This window comes from Narcine bancroftii, chromosome 6, assembly GCF_036971445.1.
Source record: "Narcine bancroftii isolate sNarBan1 chromosome 6, sNarBan1.hap1, whole genome shotgun sequence".
Taxonomy (NCBI): Eukaryota; Metazoa; Chordata; class Chondrichthyes; order Torpediniformes; family Narcinidae; genus Narcine; species Narcine bancroftii.
In genome coordinates this window covers 12,853,387-12,866,013 of record NC_091474.1, presented here as the reverse complement: position 1 = coordinate 12,866,013, position 12,627 = coordinate 12,853,387, and the positions used below count along the sequence as shown (strand labels likewise).

General features: G+C 37.6%; 1 protein-coding gene across 25 annotated transcripts in view; it reads left to right on the top strand.

Annotated features, from left to right (window-relative positions):
• Positions 1–12,627, top strand: part of ptprt (protein tyrosine phosphatase receptor type T) — a 1,055,968-nt gene that overhangs the window by 669,571 nt on the left and 373,770 nt on the right. For all 25 annotated transcript variants that reach the window (XR_011339907.1, XR_011339906.1, XR_011339908.1 and 22 more), the window contains 2 exons: positions 5,134–5,243; positions 12,021–12,222. Coding sequence is in view for 21 of the 25 variants with exons in the window: in XM_069884025.1 (XP_069740126.1) it covers positions 5,134–5,243; positions 12,021–12,222 (312 nt within the window). In the remaining 4 variants the exon portion in view is untranslated. The remainder of the gene's footprint in view (positions 1–5,133; positions 5,244–12,020; positions 12,223–12,627) is intronic.

Sequence of the window (12,627 nt, the reverse complement as noted above, 5' to 3'; positions counted from 1 at the left end):
TGTCAGATACCAAATTTGTTACGTGTTGTTCCAAATATATAATGAGTGCATTTCTAATGGTTGGCACAATTGAAATATATATGACATGAAGTCCCTGTTCATTAAAAATTATTGGAATAGTTTGTAATTACATTGGCAACTTGAATGTAAAAGTGGGGACTTCGGCTTTACTTCAAAACTTGAATATAAATATAGTGCAACTCCGATTATCTGAAGTGGTTGGCCTGGACCTATTTCGGATAAATGATATTTTTGGATAACTTGCCTTTTTCTCTAAAACAGCCCAGTAGCAACAGCAAATGACTTGTAACAGTGTTTAAACAAAAACAAACAACAAGGGAAGGCTTTTTAAGAATAATTTTTTAAAAATTCTCAGCAAAAGAACAACTGAACAAAAAAAGATAAATCCAACACAAAAAAAAACTCAATTCTCCTCAGAGGTTTTTCCGAAATTCCAAATGTTTTCAACCTGTGACGTCAGTTCAGCTCCGAAATTTTTTGTTTTGGATGACTGATGATTTCCAGTTGTTTCTGATATCCTCATTTATCCAAAATTTTTCAGAGGCGAAATGATGTCATTTCAGCTTCAAAATATTTTGAATAAATGAGGATCTACGATTTTTATGAAATCCTCAATTATCCGAAAAAAAATTCAGAGCGAAACAGATGTCATGTCCAGGTCAAAAAAATGTTGAATAACTGAGGATTTTGGATCATCGGAGTTGTACTTCCACGTCATGAGAAACCTAATTTACCCCACATTTGCCCACCTGATGTTACAATGTTTTTGAATGGAATAAAACGATCATGTCAGTAGTTTGAACAAGTCAACTAACAACTGTATATCCTGAGTCTCATAAATAACCACACAGAGACTGGCTTTCAAATAGAGCAGTGGCATGGGAGAGGTAGTTCAGTGATTGCATTCAGAAAACAAAAGATGTAAGAAACCTGAGTTCTCTTTGTTATTGAGTGACAAGTAAAATTTAAGCAGGAAGATGAGAAACTTCAGAAGAATCAGTGATAATATTGGTATTTTTATTTTCATTTCATTTTCTTTTACTGCAACAACATACAAAAGCCATCTGCAGACTTGGTATGCCTAACTCTATAAAACCTTGGATTTCAGGAGATGGCAGGTTTTCAAATGTCATTTCTACCCATGGATGCTGTCTGACTTGCTGAGTTCCTCAAGCAGTTCTCTGTCTACTCAGGATTCCCATATCTGCAGCTTATGGATACTAACTGACATTTTGGGGAATATTTGCAATGAATGCTGGAAGGTTTCCTGCTATTTGTGGGAGTTAAGTAGAAAGGCACATAAGGCATGGCAAACGATGAGCTAGGAACTCAAAAGACCAGGGGGTCACAAAGGTGGGAATTCCTACATTTACCAGTCTGGTGGCAGCTGGTACACCCACTGGGTATGTGAATTCTAACCTCCACAAGAATGCATTTGGTTCCTATCAGTGGAGAAAGCTGTTGATACAGCCTGCATCTATAAGGATGAATCATTTTTAAAATAATCATGGTTGATTTTTGTTTTCCAAATGTGTGCCCTGAATAATTAATTCAACTGCTGGAAGGTAGTTCAAGAATAGAACACTTTAAGTTTGATCCTGAACTATTTATTCAATCTAGGACAGCATGTTAACACAGCAGTTAGTGGAGCTGTCTCACAACTCTATGGGTCCGGCTCAGTTCTGACCTCAGGTCTTGTCTTGTGGAATTTGCATGTCCTTCCTGTGGCCATGTGGGTTCAAGGCTGGGTGCTCCAGTTTCCTTCCACATGCCAAATACATCTTGTTGAAGCAATTAGCCACTGTGAATGACCTTCAGGTGTAGGTAATTGGAAAAAGAACCACAGGGGAATTGATTGGCATCTGGGTGATAATAAATATTAGAATGGCAGATGAATAAGAAGGGAGGAATAGGACTGATGAGATTGCTCTGTTGGGAGCTGGTATGGACATGATGAGCTAAATGACTATCCATAATGAGTAAATGTGTTGAGATTCAGACTCATTATCTTATTTCCATGACTGGCATATGAGTCCTTAAGAATTTGGATGATCGACTAAATGATGGCTGAGTATTTGAAGCTGTTAACTCAGTAGGTAATGCTTCTGTCCGTGGCTCAGAGCATTCTCATCCAGTTCATGCGCCAATCAAGTGCTTTGAATTTGTCCTTAGAATTTATTTATTTATGACACTGGCAACACTGGAATGTCAACATTTATTGTCCATTCGGATAACCCTTGTTAAGTTCATGCCATCATCTTCTTGAGCAGTTGCCATGCATTTCCTGGAGGAGCTTCCACACTGGTGTTGGTTGGACGTTCTGGGACTGGGATCTAGCAGCAATGAATGAAGGGAGATAAATTTCAAAGTGAGGGTGGAGGGGAGCCTAAAACTGGCCTTATTTCTATGTGCTTGCCTCTCAGTTGTCCTTGGGACTATCAATGATGTAGGTGATGTAAATAAATGTAGTGCATTAAATGTAGTGCATGCAGATAAAAGATACTGCAGATGTTAGAATCGAGAACAAAAACAAAATGCTGGAAGAACTTAGTGGATCAAGCAACATTAGTGGAAGTAAAAGGTGGACAGTTTGTTATTTGACACCGTCCATCAGGACTGAGGGGGTAGCTGGAATGATTGCCAGTATATAGTGGCATGTAGAGGGGTGGGTCTGTTGCAGGGGTGGTGCGAGGTACGGGGGAGGGAGTGGCATGATGTTCAGAAAGAACCAGATGAGGGGCAGATAAATCTTGGACATTTCGCCAGGTGTAACACCCCATCCAAGTTGTGACAGAAGAATTCTTTCAACAGCCTGAGAACAAACAAGGCCTTGGTTATTATCTTAAAGGCATCACCTCCTAACAACATTCCCTTACCGTTACTCTGGAAGGTCAGCCTGGATTTTTGTGCAAACTCCCCATCTTCTGGTGAACTGGACAACAAATTAAGTCAAATTTATCGTCATCTGATTGTACAAGAGCAACCCAACGAAACAGAGTTCTCCAGTGCTCGGAGCAAACCACACAGACTTACAAGAAGACATAACACATACAGACAAACAATACATTTGCAGGAGAAGTATTTATATATACAAATAAATAAATATTGTTCAGTAAGTATGAGAGCCTCAGATGGTTCATGTGAGCATTTCCTTTGGTTGGTCTACATTCTCATTGCCCGTGGGAAGAAGCCATTCCTCAGCCTGATGGTTCTGGCTCTGATATTCTGGTATATCTTTCCTGATAGGAGTTGCTGAAAGATGCTGTGTGCAGGTGGTAGGGGTCCTTAATTACTTTGCATACCCCCTTTAGACAATGATCCCAGTTATTCACATTGATTGGGGTGGTGTGGTGGGGGGGGCGTGGAGATTCCATTGATCCTCTCAGCCACCCTTATGGTCCTGTGGATACATTTTTCTGCAGCAACTCTTATGCAGGATTATCTAGAATTCTAGCCCCTCATTAAGTTTGGTTATAAATATTCAGATTTTACTGTTGTATGAAAGGCTGCATGTTAGAATAATATCCAAACACTGTTACTCAGTTCATTATTGATTGCAGGAGTGAAAAGAGCATAGCTATTATAACTAGGTTCAAAATCCAATGTGGTGGGATGTGAACTGTTTCTTTTTTTATGAAGTAGAAAAAAACAAGAAGAGAAATATTCTAATAGTGACCCTTAAGTATTCACCACTGCTCAATAAATCTGGACCTCAGCTTTTCTCTCCCACACCATCTCCATGTTCATCCAAAAAATAGCTATCAATCTCAGCTTTGAATGGATACAGTGAACAGGCCTCCTAAATAAAGACAGTTCAATGGGGAATATTTTTCAAGGCAAATAACCAGTGGTGATGGATTGCTATCCAACCTGCCTTTGCACTCCATGGCTGAGGTCTCCACTGACTAAAAGGAAAGTCAATAGGTTGTGAAGCATCCTAGTTTGCATGGGGAGATAAAAGTAAACATTCTTCCTCACAAGCAGTACTAACTTCATAACTCTTCATCTCAACCTAGTGGAAGAAGAAAACAAATCTGAAAAGTAATGAAGTCATAAATTAATGCTCGCTTTGTGCCAGTTTTAACACTTGCAAGTTGGCATTGACAAATGAATCTAACTCATCATATTACGAAACAAATTCATTCTTTTTCTTTGTCAATAACTTGTCAGTTCCAGAAAGTCTTGCTGACTTCCTGTCAAGCAGTGGGTCATTTTTTATTTCCAAATTGGCATTGGTTTATTTATTAGTTGTCACTCTTTAAATTACTGTTTTTATTTACACCGTGTAAATGTCATGAATAATTCATCTCTGTTTTGTTAAATGTCAGATTAATTAGCAACCATTTGAATAAATTAAACAGAAATATCAGAGTCCTTCCAGTCAATATCTCAGCAATGTTTTGCATTTAACTAATCAACTTATAAAACAGTTCCTCTCTGTGGACTCAAAGTCATAAACAGCATGACAAACATAAAGAGATGTTTTTCCTCTTGAAGTCTGTCAATAAATTAAAAGCTGCTCCACTTATAATCTGTTCCTCTGACCTAAGTAAACACTCACACACACACACACACACACACACACACACACACACACACACACACACACACACACACACACACACACTCACTCATGTTCGGTTCTCTGTAAAAGAGCAAGTAATCAGGTAAGGATTTCAACTGTCGCAGTTACACTGTTTTATACATTTTTGTTCCATCTTGGTGAATGTGTCAACTGTAAAAACACAAAATCAGAAAATAGACAAAATGTTGATTAATTTTTATCAATTTTAATGGAAATGTAATTGTATTTCATACAAGGATTCAACAACTCCAATGTAGATCCAGTTTATCATCAGTTTTAGAGGATACTTTGGCTTAAAGATTACTTTTCTCTTTCTCGTCATATTGCTGATTGTCGAAACATTGACAGGATAACATTTCTTAAAGTCATAACCATGCAACATGTTAGAAAGACAAGTTCCATGGACAGACCCAAAGGGATGTGCATGTTTGAATACATATTAGAGACTGATATAACTGGCAAGATTTTCAAGCCATCCGATTGACTGAAACTTTTTTTTAAACTTTGTTTTTCTTTATGCCTAACAGTGCCAGGCCTAGTACCCTTGGAATCAATTCAAGGAGGCCCATTTGAAGAGAAGATATATCTACAATGGAAACCACCAAATGAAACCAATGGAATAATTACTCTCTATGAGGTAAATCAACCTCATTCACTTTTTCTGTTTCTTGGTTTTTTGACACCTGAAGAATTGAAGGTTGACCAATAACTAATGAGATTTATCACTTGGAGCTCTGGGTCCTAGCATTATCCAAAATGATAAAACTAATTAAATCCAGATTATTGTTAAGCACACGCTTTCCTCTCAATGGATATATAAGTAAGATATTTATATTTGAAGAATGATTCATGCTGATCAGCTAGTTGCACCCAATCATGGAAGATACCCATGAGATTAATTTTGATTCAACCTAAAGTCATTTCCTTAATCATCTTTGGTCCCACATTAACTAAAGATTCTGACTGTGTTAAAACTCTGAAGCATGATGCTTTTTTGGAATGATTTGTGTACATTATAAAACATGAATAACGGGTATTTCATGAAAAGTACAACTAGAAATTTATGATTTAGGGTTTTTGGTGAAAAAAATTCTGGGGGTTATTTTCAAGAATTGTGGGGAGAAATATCAACATACCGATAACATAGTCACAAAAGCTATCAGACACAAATGTTTAGATGAAAGTTCATAAATAGTCAGGGTTGATGATGACCTGTGTGAGGGTAAAAGGAAGACGTGTTTGTGCAGTTTTGTCACTCTCCGCTGAAGGCATCCCAGAGGCAATTTTCTTTTAAAATTCTGGAAATGTCTCAAAAGAGAACAGAGATGCATAGCGAGCTGATTTTGGTGGAGTTGCTTTAATGAGAAATTATTCATCAAAGTGCCGGTACTTAAAAAAAAATTAAAGAATGCAATTCATTTTTGCGTCTTTAACTGGATGCTGTTTATTTAGGGAAAAAAAAACCCACATAAAACTGCAGATGCTTGAATCTTGAGCACACAATGAGCTGCTGGAGGAGCTCAGCAGGTCAGGCAGCATCCACGGTTAGAAAACTCTCATTGGGCTGGATTTTTCTGCAGAATTACTGGTGGAATTAACCAATTCAGGTTCAGAATTTTTTTTTTTTTTTTCAAATTTCATTTGATATTCATGCTTTAATTTGTTTACAGAACCATAGAACATAGAAAATAGGCCCTTTGGCCCTTCTAGTCTGTGCCAAACTATTATTCTGCCTAGTCCCACTGGCCTGCTTCCATTCCATGTCCCTCCATAGCCCTCCCATTCATGTATCTGCCCAAATTTTTCTTAAATATTAAAATTGAACCTGCATTCACCACTTCAGATGGCTGCTAATTCAAGACTCCCACCACATTCTGTTAATGATCCCCCTAAATTTCTCCTTTTCACCCTTAATCAACATCTTCTAGTTTGTATCTCACCTATTCTCAATAGAAAAAGTTGACTTGAATTTACTATATCTTTGCCATTCATAATTTTACATACCTCTATCAAATTTTCCCTCATTCTTCGACACTCCAGGAACTAAAGTCCTCTCCTAAAGTCTCAGCAACATCACAGTAAATCTTCTCTGCATTCTTTTAATGCTATTGCTATCTTTTCTGCAGATAGGTGGCCAGAGTATTACACAATACTCCACATTTGGGCTCATAAATGTCTTGTACAACTTTTCCATAACAACTCAACTCCTACACTCAATACAATAAAACCCTTGGTATCCGGCACCTCTGGGGATTGGTAGATGCCAGATAGGTGAATTTTCTCGTTGCTTGAGATTGCCTGTTGTATAGTTGGCAACTAGTGGGGCATGAATAATATCTATGCTCCGAAGTGAAAAGAAAACAAAGCTTTTACTTAAATGTGCTGTTGCCCCTCGGGGTCTGTCAAGATCTCCATTGAGAAGGGCTGATCTCGATGATTGATATAAAATAATCGACCCAGCACCGATTCCTGAGGCACCCACTAATCATAGGCCACCAATCAAAGAGGAATCATCCACTACCACACTCTGGCTTCTTCCAAACACTCAATGCCAAATCCAGTTTACTATCTCACCTTGAATATCGAGCGACTGAACTTTCTTGATTAACCTCCCATATGGGACTTTGTCAAAGACCTTAATAAAGTCCATGTTGACAACATCACAGCCTTTTTTTCATCAACTTTCCTGGTAACCTCCTCAAAAAGCTCTGTAAGATTGATTAAACACAACCTTCCACGCACAAAGCCATGTTGATTATCCCTAATTAGTCCCTGGCCATCCAAATACTTATATGTCCAATCTCTTAGAATGCCTTCCAATAATTTACCTCCTACTGACATCAGGCTCATCCGCCTATAATTTCCAGGGTTACTTTTGTGCAGATTCCATGACCTCACTGCCTCACTTGCCCAGACAGATGCAAAAAAAACTATTTAAGTTCTTCCTCATCTCTTCCGGTTCCATGCAAAGCCGACCACTCTGATCTTCAAGAGGCCCAATTTTGACCCCGACTATCTTTTTGCTCTTAATATACCTGTTGAAGTCCTTAGGATTTTCTTTCACCTTGTCTCCAAAGCAACCTCATGTCTTCTTTTAGCCGCCCTGATTTTCCTCTTAAATTTTTTCCTGCATTTTTATATTCCTAGAGTACCTCATTTGCTCCTTGTTTCCTATACTTGCTTTCAAATATTTGTGCCCCTTGAGCCTGTACGTTCTTTGTTTTTAAGTTGTTAATTTGCTCAATAGAACATTAATAATTACGGCCTCCGTTGTTTGAAACACTTGTACGCTTTGGATTGACGCTTTCTCATTTGTTCTTAAGAAGATCCCCAATGTCCCTCAAAAACCAAGGTTCCTGTGAACTTTTATCTTTAATCCTTATGATAACATACAAAATTACTCTCAAAATTTCACCCCATTAAAGGCCAGGCCTTTCCCATTGCTGAGCACCACACATATAGTCTGAGCACAGCTGTGATATTTTCCCCAACGAGCAATTTTTAACCCACCGACTCGATTGCATTTGAAACGACGGAACCGCGGAGCATTGAGCATTGCCCCTCCTGCAACTAAGTTCCTCTATTGGCCAAAATATCATAATTCCGCGTGCTCTAAGTTAATTTCCCTTTACGACAATACTCCTTACATTGAAATAGATGCACTTGAGAACACTAAGCTCAGTATAGTTTCATCACTTGTGTATAATTACTTTTTATTTTTTGTAATTATTTAAATATGTTTATTCTGTTTCAAATGCCTTTTAACATTTAAGATACTATTGCCTTCTACCCTCTATTCTTCTTCCTTTGGTTGAGAAGAAAATACATGAATGTGTGATCATGTATTAAGGAAAGTTTATTTCACAACTTGAATCAGACTTTGAAATTATTCTTACACTCAAAAAACAACTGATCTCTCTGTGTAACCCTGCACCCAATTCTGTGTTTTTATTGCTGTACTATACATGGGCTGACTGACTGGATTACATGTGAAACAAACTTTCACACGATCCTCAGTAAATCACCAGAAATTTGAAATGCTGAAGTGCCTTTGAAAAGGATAATGTTAGGATCAAAGCTTTGGTTCTGGCGAAGGATGTGAGTGGAGGGTTGAATTAAGCACACTTTGGCCCAGTGTCAACTCACATATCCAATCATTCATATGGAAAATGGTTCTAAGTTAAGAGTACTTGCAGGAGAAGATCCAAATGACAAGTTACAAAATATCTTATCCCAGCAAAATTCAAGCCAGTTTGCAAATCCTGGTTTCTTTCCAGTTCTTGCAATCAAGAGGAAAAAAAAATGACTGTGTTTTGGTGCTTCATAATATTAGTTCTTCTTCTCCATTTTCCTAATTTAGACTTTCTACAAACTTAAACATGTGCCTCATGCTTAAATTTATTACAGGTTTCCATTTAATTTCTGTGCTATTGAGAGAAAAGACAAAATGAATCTGAATTGAAAGACTGAATTATGTCTAGGCAGAACCTCGGCTTTGGGGAAATCAGAGGTTGCAATTCTAGTTCAAATGAATTGCAATAATTTTTTTTTATATGCCAGTGAGTAATGGATTTAAGGCGATAGCACATGTACTAGAAATACAGTTTTGCCAAGGGAGGGACAGATAAAATGATACTGAATTTTAAATGAAATCTTATTTTATTCTCTGTGGATCATTTGCCTCTAAATCAGATAAGTTGTGGGTTGAAGCACCTTTTCAGAATCCATGTCACAAACCCCAGGCTGTCATTCTTGTATATCACCGAGGGAGCATTACACAATTGGACTTTTTAAAATTTAAAATTTAACCATATAACATGGTACAAGGCCTTTCTAGCCCATGAAATCCATTCCGCCCAAATAGACCCAATTAACCTACCAACCCATACATTTTGGAGGGAGGGAGGAAACCAGAGTTCCTGGGAAAACCCACTCAAGTCACGGGGGAGAATTTGCATACTCCTTACAGACAACGCCAGATTCAAGGCTGGGTTACTTGTGATCTCAAAGTGTTGTGCTAACTGCTGCACCAACTGTGCCACCTTCAATGGATCTGCCATTTTTTGGGTAAGAAGTTAAATGAAGAATGTCAATGTTATCTTACTGAAGGAAAAAAAGACTATTAAAGTCATAGTTTGACCATTAACTAATTTTGAAACCAATTATTGGGATGCCAATTACTGAACTAGGCTTGATATTTTTTCATAAATGCTGATATGTTCAATCTAGTACCTAAGAAATTAAGTTTTCTTTCACAGAAAATATATAAATCATGCACCATTCCTTCTCTTATATTGGGAACAGAATCTTGAAACCAATTTAAACTTTAACATACATTTGAAACTGTTTATCTTGAATAGTTTTGGGCTCTGGATTACAAATGGAAATGTAATTTCACCTCCAACCTTTACAATCAAAATATGTCGATCCTGTTTCGATTCAGAGCAACAAAATTCAGAACTTGACCTGGACACAGGGATCCCAGGTTGGAACCACATTTTAGATAAGGCCATTAACAATGTTTGCTTCACTGTTAGTTCCCTGACTATTCTGAAAAATAAAAACATTTCATTGGAAACAACATGAAAATTAGATTGCACCAGAAAATATTGAACCTTGCTTTGTCTTCTTTGCACAATACCAATTCACACATGTATTCACTGTAAAATAACCCATAATTTATTTGTGGTGTGACATTCTCTTTCAAGAATCATTGAGTGAGTGTGACATTTACATTCAACCACTGATATACCAGCCGTGCTTTTCTTCTTCAAAATAATGTTTCCTGACTACAGATGTACTGAAAATTGTCACATTATAAATTATCCTTTCATGTTAGTACTTTTGTGCTTTTTATTTTATAAATATTGATGGACAAATGAAAGCATTTGTTTGCTGTACTGCAATTTTCAGTACACCCTCTAGGACATTGCATCTTAATATAATGGTGTCTTTCACTGAGCACCAGATCAGAAATCATGCAGAAATATCCTGTTGCAGGGAAATAAATATTTAGCTTCTTGAGACTTGAAATTCAACTGCAACTGAGCAATATATCTGCAGTATGTAGTAAGCACTCACTGCTCGTTATGTTGCTCGTAACAACGCTGTGCTATCTGAAAATATGAATCCAAATGTTTTCTTACGATTTTTGGGCATTTTTCAATAGTTTGTGCATTCCATTACCATAAAATACAAGGCATACCTCGCTTTATGAATACTTGCTTTATGCAGATTTGTTTTTCCAAAGAAACCTGTTATCACTTTTACGAAAATGCGGCTGGCATGGCAGTCACAGGGCAGCCAGTGGGGTGGTTACAGGGCAGCCAATGGGGAGATCACAGGGCAGCCAGTGGGGCAGTCACAGGGCGGCCAGTGGGGAGATCACAGGGCAGTCGGCGGGGCGGTCAGAGGGCGGCAGGTGAGGTTGTCAGCGCACGGCCGGCGGGGCTGTCAAAACTCACTGTCTTCCCAATTCTGGTAAGTGAAAAAGCACATTATTCTACTTCATATATGCTGTGTATTTATCATTCCTGCTTTTGCTATATGTTAATGTTGTTTTATCTGTTATTTGGTATGATCTGGTGAATTATTTTTTGGGACTGGGAATGCTCAAAAAAATTCCCCCTAAATTAGTGGTAATTGCTTCGCTTTACGCTATTTTGGCTTACGATAGGTTTCATAGGAACACTCTACTTTCGGATAGCGGGGTATACCTGTATATCTCCAGCGTCACTGGATAAATGGTATACCAAACACTTTCTTTTAATAACTGTAATTCTAGGCTCCAGCAAAATGTAATCTTATATAGAATGATTGATGTTGCTTATAAGTAAAAAGTGGGACTAGGCACAGAAAAAATGGTTTGGCACAAACTAAAATGTCCAAAGGGACCTGTTTCTGTTTCCACCCAGTGAAAAGATTACATGTAGAAATTTTATGTGATAATGTGTTAGACCTGCTGCCCAATTTGTGTTTTTATCTATAAATAGAAATTAGAATATAGATTCATATAAAGAAGAATGGAAAAATGTTCCAGATTCATAAATTAACATGTTCATAATCTTTTATTATTGCAAGTTTTATTATTGCAATAAGTTGCAAGTAGGAAGTTCAAGTTGTACTAACTTGGCAGCTCATTTGTGATTGCTCTAAATTACTAGATACAGCAGCAAAAAGCTAGGAAATAGGCCACTATTAAATAAATCATAGGCCTTGAATGTTAGAGGCACTATTGTGAGTGGCAACTGTAAAGGCCTCATTCACTCACAATTGCAATTCTTTGTGTACACTACGGACCAACCGAATAAAGTAACAAGATTTATACCTTTGCTTCAAAATGTTCCAAACAGTAAATGGACTATTGCAGATATTTAATTTGCAGCTCATAACAGGGGCTTTTATTTCTCTTCAGATCACCTATAAGGCTGCTGGTTCCTTTGATCCTAACGTGGAACTTTCTAGCCAAAAAGGGAGAGTGTTCAAACAACGGAATGAGACACACCATTTGTTTGTCGGGCTTTATCCAGGCACAACGTACTCTTTCACAATAAGAGCAAGCACAGTGAAAGGATTTGGACTGCCCGTCACCTCCCGTATTACAACAAAAATATCAGGTAAAAAAAAGCAACCAATGGAATTGCACCACTCTATTATGCATGTATGAACAAATCATATAAGTTTAATAGAATCCTTGATATAAATATTTTTTAAGCATTGGGGTGTTTGTCAGGTCAGATCATAACTCTCAGGTTCAATTCTCTTTGTTTAGTTAAGAAAGTAGTTCTGAATTCCAAGGACTCTGGCTTTCCTGAGCCTGGATTACATTCTATAGCATAAAGTTCTCAGAGAGGACTGCCAATCAGAGTAGAAGGTAACTTATGTTCCTCAGCTTGGCAGGAAGTGGTAAACTATTGTCATGACCAGTTCTGGGAATAAAAGCCGAACTAAACCAAAAGCAGTAGATAGAATAGGCTCATGGGCTGAATAGATAAAGCAAAATGAAATTCAATTTCTTCTAA